Source organism: Mandrillus leucophaeus, unplaced genomic scaffold, assembly GCF_000951045.1.
Source record: "Mandrillus leucophaeus isolate KB7577 unplaced genomic scaffold, Mleu.le_1.0 Scaffold140, whole genome shotgun sequence".
NCBI classification, from domain to species: domain Eukaryota; kingdom Metazoa; phylum Chordata; class Mammalia; order Primates; family Cercopithecidae; genus Mandrillus; species Mandrillus leucophaeus.
This window is the reverse complement of record NW_012101366.1, coordinates 653,402-671,667: the sequence shown is the minus strand read 5'-3', so window position 1 is coordinate 671,667 and position 18,266 is coordinate 653,402. Positions and strand designations below refer to the sequence as shown.

General features: G+C 32.9%; 1 protein-coding gene across 1 annotated transcript in view; it reads left to right on the top strand.

Moving 5' to 3' along the window:
- The window catches only part of SNX13 (sorting nexin 13), a 163,995-nt gene that overhangs the window by 121,586 nt on the left and 24,143 nt on the right, over positions 1 to 18,266 (top strand). The window contains exons 17-21 of the mRNA XM_011973960.1: positions 2,005 to 2,033; positions 3,834 to 3,903; positions 8,223 to 8,362; positions 13,655 to 13,762; positions 14,996 to 15,106. Of these exons, the coding sequence (XP_011829350.1) occupies positions 2,005 to 2,033; positions 3,834 to 3,903; positions 8,223 to 8,362; positions 13,655 to 13,762; positions 14,996 to 15,106 (458 nt within the window). The remainder of the gene's footprint in view (positions 1 to 2,004; positions 2,034 to 3,833; positions 3,904 to 8,222; positions 8,363 to 13,654; positions 13,763 to 14,995; positions 15,107 to 18,266) is intronic.

Genomic DNA, 18,266 nt, shown 5'->3' with positions numbered 1-18,266 from the left:
CTGAGCCTTAACATATGTAAATAAATGATATATAAAGAAGGCCCCAAATCATAATTTAGTGTTGTAAAAAGTTATTATGCTTTTAAAGAAATGCTAAGTTCACATATAAGGCATATATGAATTAGAACTTAAAAATTATATTTTATCTTTATTTAAAAAATTGGTTTAGGTTAAACCTGCATAATTGCTTTTGTGCATTTTGTAAAAAATTGATTTCATTATTTTTAATTCCAATATTTAGCATGTTTAAATTATGATTACTAAATTGCTGTGATAGGCAGTAAGTTTGTGACATATAAATGTTTATATTGGAATCAGTTTTTTTCTCCTCTTGTATTTAGAAAGAAATATAAAACTGGTGAGGATAACCAAAACCAAATAGATATTTCTTATAGTCTACACCAAAACAAATTCAGGTCGTTGTAAACAAAAAAAATTTTTTGTTAAGTTTAGACAGTTTTACAGCAACTACATCCTTAATGATTAGAAGTTAGAATGACATGTTTTTAGAATCTCAACTGTCATTGGCATTTTATATATTCAAGGTACAGTGTAAAATAATGCACATTTTAATTCTCTTATATATCCAACCTTGCCATTGAATAACTTATTTCCTAAGATGCTGTTAGGAGGAAATACTAGTGTTCTATGAAGGTTTCAGTCCAGTTTGGCTGGGTTGGGGAGGGGAAAAACAGGTAAGGTATTGTTTGTTTTGTTTTTCCTCCTACCTGCATTACTTTTTCTTTTAGACCTTTCGTAATATCTAAATGTTTTAGAGGTTAGTTGTCTTATGTTTACTTCTAAAATAACCTTATTGAGTAAATGTTCTGTTACTGTATTATAACCTTTAGTAAAACACTGAAGCAGATCTGTTGTGGAATTGTCAGATACTTTGTAACTTTTAAAATATTTCCTAAATCATTTGGTATTATTACCATTTACTTATTGTAGTCCAGAGCTTTAAACAAAAAGGAATTGCTCCTAGAACTTGAAGGAAGTGTTAAAAATAATGTTCATTATATAGAAAAGTTTCCAAATGTGATGAAACCCTTCCTTGGTTTGAAAGTTTTTAGTATTCACATTTGTAGTGCTTGTGTAAATATTTAAACACTACTAAATTTTTTTTTTTCTTTATTCCATGTCTGGAATAAATGCTTTTCCAAATAAGATAAGTCTCCTTTGTCACATGGTAGTATAAACCAGAATAGTCTCTGGATAAAAAGAAGGTCATTCTTGAAGTCAGTGACTTGGAGTATTTTTTTATTCCCATAAATCTATTTGATTCATACTGTTAAGTATTTGGACCATGTAGACAAATTTTAGTGAATATCTGCGTTTTAAAAATAGCTTAAGATTATAAACTAGATCACGATAGTTTATTCCAGTATACTAAACAAAGGAGATATTTAATGTGTTTGGTATTGTACTCATTTTGCCATTGGTAGCTTGGTAGGTAAGTTACAAGCATTTAGTGCCGTTTTCGTTGTGTTTGATGACTATCATCGTAAATTTGAATTTTCAATTTTTGTCTTAGTGTTAAAAAACACTTTCTTACAAGGAGTTTAAGAATCATAACTTAAGGAGTACTCTGCAAATTGTGCTTATTTCAATATAGCATTAATGTACTTGTTTTGAAATCACAATTCTCTTTTGCTACATTTCTAAATCAAGTGTAGTTTTGTCAATATTACTTTACCAATTGTAACTTTGTAGTCCATTTGATATTTACATGCATTATAACTGTAACTAATATTTTTCCAAAGTTTTCATCATATGTAATGAAAACAATATTTACTAATTGCATATTTTAAAAGAGATAAAGAGACATTTCTCCACAAAGCCTTTTTAACAACTTTTGGATTGCATAGTATGAGATGCTAACATGTTTAAAGAGATAAGTATATTTACCTTTTTAAATGTTTACAAGGGAAGGTTACCATTATTAATAATGCTTTTTTTAAAAAAATAGATTATTTTATGTTACCTGTGCTGGCTTATAATTAGAAGAAGTTATAGTAGAAAATATAAATTTGGTAGAATATTCCATTTCCTCTGAGTCTTCTATCTTTCACATAAAAATATTGAAGTAAAGGTTGTGGTATTTCTATCAAAATGATTTCTTGAGCACATAAAAATAAATGCATCCTTTTTTTTTTTTTTTCCAAAGCATTTTCATTCATAGTGTGTCCTGACAGTGATGTAGAGTAGGTATTAGCCCTATTTTACCATTGGAAAAACTGAAATCCGAGAAAGTAGTTGATATGGTTAAAGTCTCTTAAGGTATTGATAGTAGAGCATGGACTAGATCTAATTTAATTTGATGTCTTTGCCATTTGAGTTGACCAGGGAAGTCTTGTGGATTATCTGCATAGAATTATCACATTTTACTTCTCTTAACAATCAGTTTTTAGTAGATGCATTTTTGGCCTTCTTCTTAGAATGCAGTTGCCTTAATTCAAGTGACTGTGTCATATGGATGGTTGCATTTAAGTCATTTAGATGACTGTTTTAGTAATAATAATATTACATTAGGACTCAAAAGCTCATTCACATCCTATTATTTTTAAAGAGTGAAATATATCTGAATTTTATGAATATGTGAAATGTGTGAATAATGTAAATACATGAAATATGTCTAGATTATATATGTTAGGTGCCCTCAAGACCACTTCCAGGCTCAGTGATTTGCTAAGAAAACTCACAGGACACACCATAGTCTTACTCATGGCTAGAATTTCTTACCGTGAAAGGTTATAAAGCAAAATCAGCAAGACAACACGTGTGAAATGTTGCCATCAGGAAAACTCATTGGAGACTAAATGTACAGGTTTTTTATTGGAGGCAGATTACATAGCACATACCAAAATTCTAGACTCCTAGAAGGAAAGCAGGTGTTCAGCATAAACATTTCTTATATAGATAGTTTAGGTATGGTAAACCACTCTTACTGGTTGGAGAATGCTGGGAATCTTCCCTAAATTTAAGTTCCCAGATTCCGTCCAGGGGACAACCTTGGAAGCAGTCTTTTCTAGGCAGAGCAGTTTCAGGCTGCTATGTTAACTCTGCAGTCTGCTTTAATTATATGATTATATTCCTTTTTATGTATGTGTGGATATATGTATACGTGACAAAAATATTTTTAAAGTTTAGACCCAAAGGTCGTAGTTATAAAAGATTCGTTTTGAGTCAATCAATAGGCATTTATGTTTGTGGAATTGTTTTTGAAAACTGATCATTTAAAATCTATCATAGTCTATGGATTTACCTCATTTAATAAATAATCAGAATAATAGCTAACGTTTGTTATATTAGGCAGTTTTCTAAATGTCTTACATGTCTTATTTAATCTTCACATAATTCTCTGACTTAGGTAGTATTCTCACTTTATAGATAAGGAATCTAAATTAAGTATAACAATTATTTCTATATTAACAAAAGTATTAAGCTAAAAATACAGAGCTGGTTCTAGTATATTTCAACATAAATGTTAACGTAAGAATATGTCTACTTATTTTTATCTAGATTTTCTTGCCATATAAGGACCATAATTGAAAAGTAGCAAGTTACAGTAGATGGACAAGCAATTAAGGGAGAACTAATCTAATAAGTTTATTACTGAATTATTTTGTTTTATTGTTTCTTAATCTTTGCTTTTTTTCTGTTAGCCTAAATGGAAAAGATTATTGTGTGTGGAGGGGATGGAGGGTATACAAATAATATATAGTTTACATGCATGGAAATGAGTAATTGTAATGCATATATGATGTAGAATTCTTTGATACTTTTTTTCCTACAAAATTTTAAAAATTTGTTTCCGGTTTTTTTTTTCTCAGTCTTTAGATGACCTTTCAAATGTGTCTTCTGATGACTCAGTACAACTTCATGCCTACATTTCAGACACTGGTAAGAGAGTTTGAAGTATAATTACTGCATTAAAACTATGTATTATTGTATCCCTAAATAATTTTCCACACTTAATTTTTACTAACCTTTTTTTGTTCTCTAGTCATATTTCTGTTACTTTTTTTCTGCAGCATGTCCTTCATTAAATTCTATTGTATTTATTTGCTTATGTATTTGATCTCTCTAAGATTGTGACTATCAACATTTGAAAATGCTTATGTTCTAAGTGTTTTACTATTTCTAATAAACTCTGAAACCATTCTTTTCCTCTTTGTGCTTGAGTCTAGTTGATAATTGTCTGTATAATTCTCATTAAATCTTTTCTGGAGAGATCTTAGTTCAGGATTAGTTTTCATACATGCAAAGTCAGGCTAGGTAACTGGGTTAAATGAAGCCTCCGGTATAGAAACTTGCAGAACTTCAAGAAGTGCTTGAATGAGGTGAGAAACCTCTAAAGCTTTGTGATCATTCAGCGTACATGTAGAATTGTTAGTAAACCCAGGAAAAATAACCAATTTTCATCATTGCCATTGAGTTATTAGATAACACTAATGAGTATTAAATAATGATAGTTTTCTTATCTGACCTCTCACTGTTCTTAGAATATAGAAGTGTGTTTGTCATATTACATACTGAGGTATATACCTCAATTCAATTTCATGGTTACATTTTAGACACTGAAGAGATTTTATAGTATAGTATAGTATAGTATAGTATAGTATAGTATAGTATAGTATAGTATAGAAGACATTAACTTGTATCTTTTAAAAATAGATCTTCGTTTCCATTTTCTTCTCACTGGAACTGAAGTCTCAATTTACATTTGTTGCCTGCCAGATTTCTGGAAGAAAACAAGTATTTATTAGCTTCTTAAAATGTATGGAAGCACTGTGCTAGGTGTATTTTTAAGAAATTATTTCAGGCTGGGCTTGGTGGCTCACGCCTGTAATCCCAAAACTTTTGGGAGGCCGAGGCAGGCGGATCACGAGGTCAAGATATCGAGACCCTCCTGGCCAACATGGTGAAAGCCTGCCTCTCCTAAAAATACAAAAATTAGCTGGGCATGGTGATGCGTGCCTGTAGTCCCAGCTACTCGGGAGGCTGAGGCAGGAGAATCGCTTGTACCCAGGAGGCGGAGGTTTCAGTGAGCCGAGATCACACCACTGCACTTTAGCCTGGCAACAAAGCGAGATTCCGTCTCAAAAAAAAAAAATTATTTCTTCTTGAGAATCGTGTAAATACTGAAGAAGCAGCATAGTATAGTGGTTAAGAGTATAACCTTTTTACTGAATTGCTTGGGCTCAAACCCCAGCTCTGCCGTTAATAGTTGGGTGAGCCATCCAAAATTAAGATCTAGTTTAAAAAAAAAAAAAAAAAGCTGCTGGTGAACCTGAGTGAGTTCCTTAACTTCCTTGTACCTTAATTTCCTTATCTGTAAGATGGGATAGTAATAATAATAATACATAACTCATAGGGTTGTTATGGAACTAATTAATTACATTGGTAATTATGCATGATAGACATATTTGATTGTTGGTTCATTAAATACTTATTTTACTAACTGGACTTCAGAGTCTCTTTGATTCTAGATCTTTTAGCATCTTTATTTCAGAAAGTAGGAGCTTATAGACTAGTCCAGTGCTACTGAAAGGAAGCAGTACACACACAAGAATGGTGATCTAGTATGTGTATTGCTTCCTTCATTCATCGAGAAATCTTGCTTTAAAAAGTATTGGCTAAATTAAACAATATGATTAGTAATGAAGTTGATTTACATTCTGGTGCCTTTTTTTTACATAATAAAAATTAGTAGCAAATAGTTTGCAGATCACCTGCTGTGAGTAACATTGGTCTAACAAAAACAAACCGTTCTAGCTAAATCACCGTCTTCACAAAACCAATATGTGTAACCCCATTGTCTTTAAGTCACATTACCTTGATGTCTTCTGCATTTTTTTTTATAATTACCTCATTATTTTTCCTAGCGTGCATGCACCCTGGGTGATCTTCCAAGCCTATTGATTTTTGACAAATTCTGATTATTATTTCTTATAGCTCTTCTCCTTTTTTGTTTCTTGCTATTCTCGCTCTTGTTAATTTTTAATTGGTTATGGTTAGCTGCCTAATTGGCCTCTGCTTTCTATTTTCCTTTCCCAAACCTATCTTGGACACACCTGATAAAACCATTCTCTTGTTGCCACGCTAACTCCATTGAGAAATGGTGGTTCTCTAACGTGGTTAAAATGTGTTGTGCTGTTTGATTTGCATAAGTCTCTGAGAGACAGACAAGTGGACGAGGTGAACAGTGAATAATAGTGCTACTTATAGAGCAAGATGTCCAAAGTCTACTTCTAGTCATATATTTTGTCAAATCAGAAACAGTGATAATAGATGGAAAGGGAATGAAAGACAATTTTGAAAAGAAAGTGCAAATCTTAGAAAAATTTTTATGAAAGTTCGGGAAGAGCTTCTGTCCAACTACTCTTGCCAATATAGAGTTCTAACTTATATGTTATTAATTTACCAAAAAGCTATACTGAACTTCTTCTGCCCAGTTGTATACAAAGTAGCAAAATATTAGCCCCAGACCTTGACCATTTTTATTCACACTTACAAATCAACGTAATCCATTATTACAAGATCAGTTTTAGACTTCTGGTTAGTGTGGTAGTCTGAACTGCTATGGGAAATCATGCCTTCCACGATTATGTAAAATAATGTAAAACATTATTACAAGAGTAGCTGAAGGGGAAAAACTACAGGTGCCATATACCATGAAGAAAAATAAATTCAGGGAATTGAAGGGGTGTTAAAGCAAGGGGTTCATAGTAGCATAAAGACTGGATCTTGATTTTGATAGCATTTTCATGCCCTCACATTTAGAGGAGGCAGGATGGGCCAAGGCCATGGGAAGCTGGAACAAAGTACTTCACATAAAGCCTAGAGTCACAAAGGGCAGCTCGATGCCAAAGAGGAACTAGGAAAACTTAGCCTGCCATCAGTAGAAAGAACAAGAAATGTCAAGATCATGATTGGAAATGGTATCTGTCACCCACAAAGTACTGAAAGCCCAGCTTGCATCCCATCATGAGTATGTCCGGATTTAGCTGTCCTCAAGTGATTATGTACTGCAAGATCTCAAGCCAGAGAGTTAGTATTAAAATTATTTCTGAACCACCGAAACCAGCAGTTAGAGTGATGACACTTGACACTGTTCAATGTGAATGCTTCCCTAGCCAAGGGCACTCAGAACACCCAGGGAGAAATAAAACCAGCTGGAAATGAGCTTACAGAAAGCAATTAATAGCAACAGAAAGAAATATGAACCACAATAAGAGAAAGCCAACAGAACCAGCAGATAATTTGCATCCTGTGAACTTGGAGATGGCAGTCTTAATAGATTTGGCCATAAGTATGTTAAAAATATTCCTAGAGAGAAATCCTAAGACAAGAATAAACAATATGAAAAAGAACCAAATAGAACTCTACAGATAAAAAAATACAGTGATTGAAATAAAGGTCAGAGGATAGATTAAGAAATAGGCCGGATACAGATGAGAAGAGACTCAGTATTAACTTTTGGAGACCTAATTGTAGAGTGCAGAAAGATAAAGAAATGGAACATCAGAAAGACAAGTTAGAGAAAATGATTTAAAGTGCATCTCCTTAGTTAAGATTAGCACAAAATGGGAACAGGCTTTGATTTTAGAGATTACCTGACTTGATATGTGGCAAATTAATGCGAAAATGCTTTGAAAAAAAAAATCCCCAGAATAAACTGCACTTGTGAACTATTGAACATATCAAAGAAAAAGAAAATTACCAGAAGATAAATGTTACCCCGTGGCTGTTGCTGTTTAGTTGAAAAGATTTTAATTATAACACAACTGAAGAGTGAAGGCTAGGACAAAACATTATTTTGTTTATTTTTTCTATATTAAATTTAAGAAATTCTAATTTTACTCTCTGAGGTAACATTAGTTGTAGTAATGTAATGATGTAGTGATGTAGTAACAGCAAGCTCTTTGGAAGAGAGAGAATTGTAATGGGTACCACTTTGTGATTGATAGTGTCGTACTAAACTTAGTTTATTTTGTATTTTAGCCATTATATGTAATACCTTATGGATGTGAGTATGGAGGATGGGAATCTATCCTTTGGTGACATCCTTCTGTCTCAGTCTATCATTTCTGATTCTTCTTCATTTCATATTATCTTTTTTGTTTTCTTCATCTTCCTCCTTTTTTGTGTCTTTCGTTCCTCTTCATTTTGTTTTAAATGACTAGTATATGCTGACTATGACCCATATGCTGTGGCAGGCGTTTGTAATGATCATGGCAAGACATATGCATTATATGCCATCACTGTACACCGGCGCAACCTGAACAGTGAGGAGATGTGGAAAACCTATCGTCGTTATAGTGACTTCCATGACTTCCACATGAGAATCACTGAACAGGTAATGAATTTTTAAAAACTTGTGTACTTTATGTTGTTTCTTGATTTGATTTTGATTATGAATCTGAGGATGCTCAGATATTGATACGTTTAAAAAATAAGGTAAGAATTTTTGGTATAATCACCATAAATCTTAGAATTAATCTGAGCATTTAACAAATAAATCAGATGTTGAACGCTTCATCAGTCCTAACCATTACGGACTAGTGACAAACTATCAAGGGTATACCTTGGAAAATTAAAGTGAATACATGTTTCTGATTTTAAAATTTGTTTGTGTGTATTGTGCTTTTCGAAGTTTTTTGGGCTTACTTTGAAGTACGAATGGGGATTGCTATAGGACATTTTGTGCTTTTGTTTTTGAAGGCATAGTTTAAACCTAGAAGTTATTTTAAATGGCAGTTTCGTCCAGCAGTGTAACAGTGAAATGAATCCTTGATTCATTACTCAAATTATTTTGAATCACAACCTAAAATAAATTTAATATTAACCAAATAATATTTTTAATTCTTACTTTTAATTCTTTTAATTTTATTTTTAATTCTTGTTTTATAGAAATAATTTAAAAGGACTCTTAAAGATAACAAATCTAAAGAAATTATTTCCCTGTCCTATTTTTTTAATTAAATATTTTATTTTCTCAACTTAAAAGAAATTTTGATGAATTGGAATAAATGATCTATGAAATTTATTTTAACTCTTAAAAAGTCTTTGACTCATTCAGGGCTTTTAGGTATACAACTGGTATTAAACCAATAATAGTTAAAAGTGACATCTGATTGGGTGAACTAAAGCTTTGAAATGACATTGCACTACTTTAGAAATCAGAAAATATCTTTTTCAACTTAATATAGTGGAAAAAATATAGTTGGCACCATGATAATCTTATTAAAATATCTTGTGGGTAGTGATTAATAGCTTTAAAGTGATGAAAAACAGGTTAATGTTGACTTCTGAAGCCTGTATTAAAAGGACTATTTTGAATTATATTAATAAGAAAATTAAATTAATAACTTTAGACGTACCTGTTCTTCTGTTCTGGAGTCAAATATAACCTTTCTTCATGTTTAGCTTGACTTGTTTGCAGAGATGAAATAACTTTCTGCCCCACATTGAAGAAATAATTGCTTTACCTTTTTAAAATATTACCTGTTTGATATTGTTTTAAAAGCATATAGCTCATATATCTTTTTATTCCCATCCTTACACTTTAACCAAACATGATAATTTAAAAAGTAATTTGAATTGGTAAGAGTTTTATTTATTTGCAAATGAATTTACTTGCAAATTAATGAGAGTATTGTTTAATATGAAATTTTATTGTGTAAATAGTTGTAATTTTCTTTCTAGTTAAGAGGAATAATCATTCCCTGATTTAAATGTAGAACTAGACTAGAACTGTAGGCATTATGTTTACATATTGACAAATGTAAATGAAGAACATACCTTTTAAGAAAACTTTTAAGAGGACAGTTCATACAGAAATTTCCCTTTTCAATTCAGCACCAGAAATTATACGACATTGATACAGCACAATTTCTTTTTCAAACAGCTCATGCAAGTGAAATGGACGTGTTTTGACTTGGTGTTTCCTTTTTTGTGTTTGTGTGTGTGGGTGTGGGGGTGTGTGTGCGTGTGTTTCTTATAAAGTCACAGTAGTGATATATCTAAGTGTTTAGATTGTTCACAGAACTTAAGAGATTAAAAAGTCTTCTTTTAAATGAAAATTAGGTTTTAGTAAAATATTAAGTATCTGTAAATAAGACTTAGGGTGTTTGCCTTTTAGCTTAGCCTTATCTATATTTTAAAAACAAATCCCTTATAAAATAATGGAAGAAAAATGTAATGACTTGTAATTCAGCAGTTGGTCACAGTACAGCCTGTTAACATGAACAAATGGTAACTGCATAGAGCACTTAAAGTAAAATTGTTTTAAAACAAGTTTCATTTTGTTTATATCATTTCGTGATACAACATTTTTTCCAAGACCAAGCTCGGTGCCTCACACCTATAATTCCAGCACTTTGGGAGGCTGAGGTAGGCAGATTGCTTGAGGTCAGGAGTTTGAGACCAGCCTGGGCAACATGGCGAAACCTTCTCTCTACAAAAAATACAAAAAATTAGCTGGGCGTGGTGGTGCCTGCCTGTAGTCCCAGCTACTCAGGAGGCTGAGGTGGGAGGATCACTTGAGCCTGGGAGGTGGAGATTGCAGTGAGCTGAGATCCTACCACAGCACTCCAGCCTGGGTGACAGAGTGAGACCCTGTTCCATAAATAAATGACAGAGTGAGACCCTGTTCCGTAAATAAATAAATAAATAAATAAATAAGTGAAAATCCAAGCTAAATGTATGAGCTATCATTTATTTTCTTTAAAGATTTTAATAATCTTATTTGTTGTTTTATGGAGACTTATAAGAATTAAAAGAAACTAATTAAAATGTTAAATGTCATGATTTTGGAAACGGCCTGAGCTGCTCATTCATTGATTTAACAAATATTTATTAAGCTTTTCCTATGTGTCTGGTACTTTTCTTGGTGTTAGCAACATATAAGGGAACAAGACAGACCAAGTCCTTGCCTCTAAGAGCTTATAGTGTAGTAGTTACTGTGCATTTCTGTTTTATTTGGTGAAATCTATATGGGTACAGATAAACTACTAATGATTTAAATGATAATATTAAGTATTCATTAAGATAACTGAGTAAAAATATGCACCATATTAAACAAATTTTGAACTGCTTTAATACAAAATTTTAAGTCTGTTCTTTAAATTTTCCAGGAGTGTATTGGGAATCTAAACTTGGTGTGTTTAATGTAGAAAAGTAAGATCTTTGATTTTAGAATGTCTACGATTTATGTGTAGTATTTGAATTATTTGTAAACATTGACATCCTCTGTTATAATTTATTTTAGTTCTTTTTTGCTGAATTTCTAATTTCTTTTAAATGCCTTTAAAAATATTTTCATGAATTTTTGGCAGAGGGAATTACATTACTTTTCAGGGAATGGGCATTTGTTTTGTTCGTACTATAAAATAATATTTTAAATAGCAAGTTTATGATGAGTTAATACTGAGTGTAAATTTTCACATTTTCTCCTTTGCTTTTATAGTTTGAGAAAAGTGTTAGTGATTTATGTTTCTGTTCCAGACAGACAACTTACAACGGAGTTTGTTTTGGTAATTTAGGCTTTAAGAAAACAACTGTTTTTGTAGGTTTTTTTTCTTTTTATTAGTAAGGTTTAATATTTTAAAGTTTCTGAAATAAATTGTTGTTTTAATGGATACTGTCATATTGCCTTGGTATATTAGTTTGGTAGGGCTGCCCTAATAAAATACCGCCAACTGGGTGGCCCAAATAACAAATTTATTTTCTGACAGTTCCAGAAACTAGAAATCAAAGATCAAGGTATTGACAAGTTTGGTTTGTCGTGAGGCCTTGCTTCTTGGCTTGTAGATGGCAGGGTTCTTGCCATGTCCCTATGTGGCCATTTCCCTGTGTGATGCATTCCTGTTGTCTCTTAGTGGGTCCAAATTTTCTTTTCTGATAGGATACCAGTCCGGTTGGTTGGGTTGGAGCCCACCCTAAGGGGCTCATTTAAACTTAATCATCTCTTTAAGGGCTTTATCTCTGAATTCAGTCACAATCTGAGGCACTGAAAGTTAGGGCTTCAACATGAATTTGAGGAAATACAGTACAAGCACAGAAGACTTGGTAATGCCAGAAAAAATATGTATTTTCTAAAATTGAATCAGTAGTTTAATGTGGATAGGTCATATTGCAGGAAATATCTTTTAGGACACCTTGAAAAAGTAAATTTGCTTCCAAAAAAAATTTTTTTGACATGTGATATTCAGTGAGGATCCCATTTCTAATACTTCTGTGAATCACCACATTTGAGAATATTGCTATAGTATGATGTTTTCTCTATAAATTACCTGTACCCATTTTTGGTTTTCCTCCCAATACTGGAGTAAAAAACTACTTTTGCCTTTCATGTGTAACATATAATGAACTTGTTCACATTTTAGCTCTAAGCAGCCATCAGATTTGTCCTTCTTTTAATAATGTATCAGAATCTTCCAGTTTGGCGATGGAAATTATCCTAATCCTTTTCATTTCTCTTTAATCTCTGCACCAAGAATTAGTTTTCTTTACAGAAATGTTCTTCTTTTGAACAAATAATTGTTTTAAAAAGTTTGTTTCACTTTAGGATATGTATCACATGAAAAAAGTGGTGAGGCCTGTTTGAATTTCAGTACTAGGCTGTTGGTCAGGTACAGTCACTAGTTAAATGACTTTGCTTTTAAACTATTTTAGCAGCTAGTATGGTTAAAAAAAATCTATGTTTTAGCAAGGCATTACAGATTACGATGATGGACCTTTGAAGGTGCATCCAAATGTTAAGTCCGTAAGTGGTAGACTTACAGTATACACATTTACTTTGTGTTTGTGATTTTACAAAGATAAAGTATATGCTGACTGTTACTAATTTTTTTTGGTTAGTGTAATCTATGAGTTTATGTTTAATGTGGTTGATGGGACAAAGGTATCAATATTTATTATAATTGTATATACACAGGGTTATAATATAGCTACTATCTGTATTTTGAAAATTGTCATTTTATTTGCTAGTACTTTATTCACAGGTCAAAGACTTATTAAGGAAAATATTTTTTAAAACCTTTTATTATAAAAATTTTGAACAATCTCAACGTTAGGGAGAATATGAAATGAAATCCCACATGGTCAAAATCCATCTTCATCATTTATGCAAATTTGTCATTCTTGATTTAAGATACTTTTTAAATAAATAATAGTAGAACGTGATTTGAGTATATTTGGACAATTTTTTTATTTTCTGATTTTCACGTAATATATTGCAAAATTATCTGTTGAAGATGGTTTTGTTATTGTTGTTTGAGATGGAGTTTTGCTCTTGTTGCCCAGACTGGAGTGCAATGGCGCACTTTCATCTCATCGTAACCTCTACCTTCTGGGTTCAAGCTATTCTCCTCCCTGAGCCTCCGAAGTAACTGGGATTACAGGCATGTGCACCACGCCCAACTAATTTTGTATTTTTAATACAGACGGGGTTTCTCCATGTTGGTCAGGCTGGTCTCAAACTCCCGACCTCAGGTGATACGCCTTCCTCAGCTTCCCAAAGTGCTGGGATTACAGGCATGAGCCACCGCACCTGGCCTGAAGATGTTTTTAATATGTAGAGAAATCATCACTTGGGGAAACATTTTGTCTTTATAAAAAGTGCTATTGAATGTATTTTGTCTTACAGTTTGAAAGTCTGTCAAGCATATTGAAGCTTCCTGGAAAAAAGACTTTTAATAATATGGATAGAGATTTTTTAGAAAAGAGAAAAAAGGATCTAAATGCATATTTGCAGGTAAGCTCATGCTTACTATAATCTACAGATTTTCATTTAATATAGCACACAGGTATAGAACGTTTTTCATTTAATGTTGCACACAGAGTGTTTTTACTGTAATCGCAGGATAGCCACCACTTTTGTGCAGCATGTCAAATGTGACATGCAGTCTGCTTAGTAATTTGTAAACATTATTTCTGCGTGTATTGATTAACTTAGAAGTTTTTAGACACTCCGTGTTAGAAATTTTGCTTGTTTGTGTTTAGAGAAATGCACATGCCTGTCTTCTCCTGGCTCAAACATTTGAATTTTTTGTTTAAAGTGCTAAATGTCTGTATCATTTATTTACAAGATTCTTAAGAAAAATTACCTTTTCCCAAATCTTTTATCATAAATGTATCTTTTAGATGTTGCTGTATTGTGTACTTCTTAGCTAATGAACTCAGTATGTCAAAACTTGTTCCATTGAAGGGACCAAGCTAGAATGTTGTTACATTCCAGTTGTGAAAGCAGTATTTTGTTTGGGGCTTCCGTATAACACTTGAATGTTTTTGTTTGGATTATTTTATGTACTTTATTTCATACCATTTTTATTTAATGTTTTGTTTGTTTTGAGACAGGGTCTTGCTGTGTCACCTAGGCTGGAATGCAGTGGTGCCATAATAGCTCACTGCAACTTTGAACTCCTGGGCTCAAGGGATCCTCCCGCCTCAGCCTGCTAAGTAGCTAGGACTACAGGTGCATGCCACTGTGCCTGGCTAATTTTTTTAATTTTTTGGTAGAGATGGGGTCTTACTTTTTTGCCCAGGCTGGTCTTGTATTCCTGGCTCGAGCAATTTTCCCACCTCAGTCTCCAAAAGTGCTGGGATTACAGGCATGAGCCACCTTGCCCAGATTATTTAATGTTAACTCTAGAATTAGTATGCAAATAACGTAACACTTTTCTAACGTGGATCTTCTTAGTATAAGCTATAAGATCTGAAAATAAAATGGTAAATATATTCGGACAACTTTCATATTAGTACACTTAAAGTTAAAATAGCTGATGTGAAGAATATGTATACCTAACTGTTAATTGTCATAAAATTATTGGTGACTTTATCTTAACTGTATAATTGGGTTTTTAAAAATATAAATTGATATTTTTTACTATACATTCTTAAAATTTATGAGCTAAAGTTATAAACAATAGTTAACTTCTAGCATCCTGTCAGTTTAAGATAATCTCTCTTTTTTTTTTTTTCCTGTTAGTTACTGTTAGCTCCTGAAATGATGAAGGCATCCCCAGCTTTAGCTCACTATGTGTATGATTTCCTTGAGAACAAAGCCTATAGTAAAGGAAAAGGGGATTTTGCTCGCAAGGTAAGTAAGCAGACCACTGCACTGGGTTTCTTTTTAGGTCTGTTTTCTTACTTTGTTTGTAATAAAAGAAAATAAATTTAGATTTGTATGTGTGTTTTAAAACTAGAAAATTTTATTAAGTTCTCCTCAGCATGTTTATCACTATTGATAGGAATATCTACATATAAACTCCTGTCTTGACATGTTGATTATAATTCAACAGATGCTTGAAAGGAAGAAAAAAAAAATTTTTAATGGTACATTAAGAAAAGTTTGCCTGAGACAAGTCACAAGCTTTTTGTTATCTTTAGAAGGAAATGTTTCGTTCTGAGAGAAAATGTCATTTACTTGGAATAATGATAAAAATATTAAATAGGATATGTTCTGAAAGTATTTTTGCCTCTTGAGTTAAATCTTTATTATATAAAATATTTTAAATAATTTAAAATAGGATTTAAGACCTATACTTGGAATAAAATCATAAGGTAAGACAGTAAATAAGTGCTTAAATTAGGTAGGATAGCTTAGTGGGTAAGAACACAAGCTTTGAAATCAGGCAGTCTTTTGGTTGAAATTGCTGCTCTGCTATTTACTAACTGTGACCTTGAGCATGTTACTGAACCTTTGGTACTTCAGTTTACTCAAGAAATTAAGATTTAAATTTCATTAGAACATTATGTGAATCATGCAATATTCTGTTTATTACAGTGCCTGGAAAATAATAAACCTCTGAATAAATGTTTGCTCTTAGTAATAGTAGCAATAGGAGCAGGAGCAGCAGTGGGGGAAGCTGGTATTATTTATACCACTCTGTATTTTATCACTTTTTATAAGTCTGAAATTATTTCAAAATGAAAATGTAAAAAGAATAAGGACTTTCTCACTACTCTTCATCCCCCTAAAAAGACCAACTTTTTAGAAAAGATTAAGGAATTAATACAAAATAAGTAAAAATTAACAATTATAGGAAGTTTGGGCCAAGCATGGTGGCTCATGCCTGTAATCCCAGCGTTTTGGGAGGCTGAGGCGGGTGGATTGCTTGGGCCTAGGAGTTCAAGACTAACCCTGGTAACATAGTGAGACCCTGTCTCTACAAAAAATAAAAAATACTAGCTGGGCATGTTGGTGTACACCTATAGTCCCATATACTCAAGTGGCTGAGGTGGGAGGATCGCTTGAGCCTAGGAGGCCAAGGCTTCAGTGAACCATGGTCATGCCACTGCACTCCAGCCTGTGAGACAAAGCAAGAACTTGTCTCAAGAAAAAAACAAAAAAAGAGTTCATATGATTACTTTAGGATTTTTGATTGTATAGTTTGGTGCAAAAGTAATTGCGGTTTTTGGACATTAAAAAAAATGGCAAAAAACACAGTTACCTTTGCACCAACCTAATAACATTTCTAAATTAGTGTTTTATTTTAATAATAAGTTCCAGGGTGTGGACCTTACAATGGAGGGGAAAAATATATGTTACTTGTCTATGTATTTCCTGATTGAAGTGATTGAGTTAAATTCCAACTTTGAGCAATTTTGTCACTGGAGATGCATTTTAGTCTTCCATGTTTTTTATGTTTATATATCTTTTCTCCTCTAAAGATTGTATCCATTTTAAGATAAACTGATAAATTGATAACAGCTTTTGGAGATAAAAGAAATATTAAAGTACACTTTTTTAAAACCAAACAACAATAGCACATATGTATGTCCCAGCAGTTATATACCACTTTTTTTTTCATTTTTTATTTTTTATACTTTAAGTACTTGTATACATGTGCAGAATGTGCAGGTTTGTTACATAGGTATACATGTACCATGGTGGTTTGCTGCACCCATCAATCTGTCATCTACATTAGGTATTTCTCCTAATGCTATCCCTCCCCTAGTCCCCAACCCCCTGATAGTCCCTGGTGTGTGATGTTCCCCTCCCTGTGTCCATGTGTGAGAACATGCGGTGTTTGGTTTTCTGTTCTTGGGTTAGTTTCCTGAGAATGATGGTTTCTGGCTTTATCCATGTCCCTGTAAAGGACATGAACTCATCGTTTTATATGGTTGCATAGTATTCCATGGTGTATACGTGCCACATTTTCTTTATCCAGTCTATCATCGATGGCCTTTTGGGTTGGTACCAAGTCTTTGCTATTTTGAACAGTGCTGCAGTCAACATACGTGTGCATGTGTCTTTACAGTAGAATGATTTATCATCTTTTGGGTATTTACTCAGTAATGAGATTACTGGGTCAAATGGTATTTCTGGTTTAGATCCGTGAGGAATCACCTCACTGTCTTCCACAATGGTTGAACTAATTTACACTCCCACCAATGGTGTAAAAGCATTCCTATTTCTCCACATCCTCTCCAACATCTGTTGTTTCCTGACTTTTTAATGATTGCCATTCTAATTGGCATGAGATGGTATCTCCTTGTAGTTTGATATGCATTTCTCTAATGACTAGTGATGGTGAGCTTTTTTTCATGTTTGTTGACTGCATAAATGTCTTCTTTTGAGAAGTGTCTGCTCATATCCTTCACCTACTTTTTGATGGGGTTGTTTTTTTTTTCTTGTAAGTTTGTTTAAGTTCTTTGTAGATTCTGGATATTAGCCCTTTGTCAGATGGAGAGATTGCAAAAATTTTCTCCCATTCTGTAGGTTGCCTCAGTTCATGCTGCTGGTAGTTTCTTTTCCTGTATAGAAGCCCTTTAATTTAATTAGATCCCATTTGTCAATTTTGGCTTTTGTTGCCATTGCTTCTGGTGTTTTAGTCATGAAGTCCCTGCCCATGCCTATGTCCTGGATGGTATTGCCTAGGTTTTCTTCTAGGGTTTTTATGGTTTTTAGGTCTTACATTTAAGTCTTTAATCCATCTAGAATTAATCTTTGTATAAGGTGTAAGGAAGGGATCCAGTTTCAGCTTTCTGCATATGACTAGCCAGTTTTCCTAGCACCATTTATTAAATAGGGAATCCTTTCCCTATTGCTTGTTTTTGTCAGAGTTTTCAAAGATCAGATGGATGTAGATGTATGGCGTTATTTCTGAGGCTTCTGTTCTGTTCCGTTGGTCTATATATCTGTTTTGGTACCAGTAACATGCTGTTTTGGTTACTGTAACTTTGTAATATGATTTGAAGTCAGGTAGCGTGATGCCTCCAGCTTTCATCTTTTTGCTTAGGATTCTCTTGGCTAT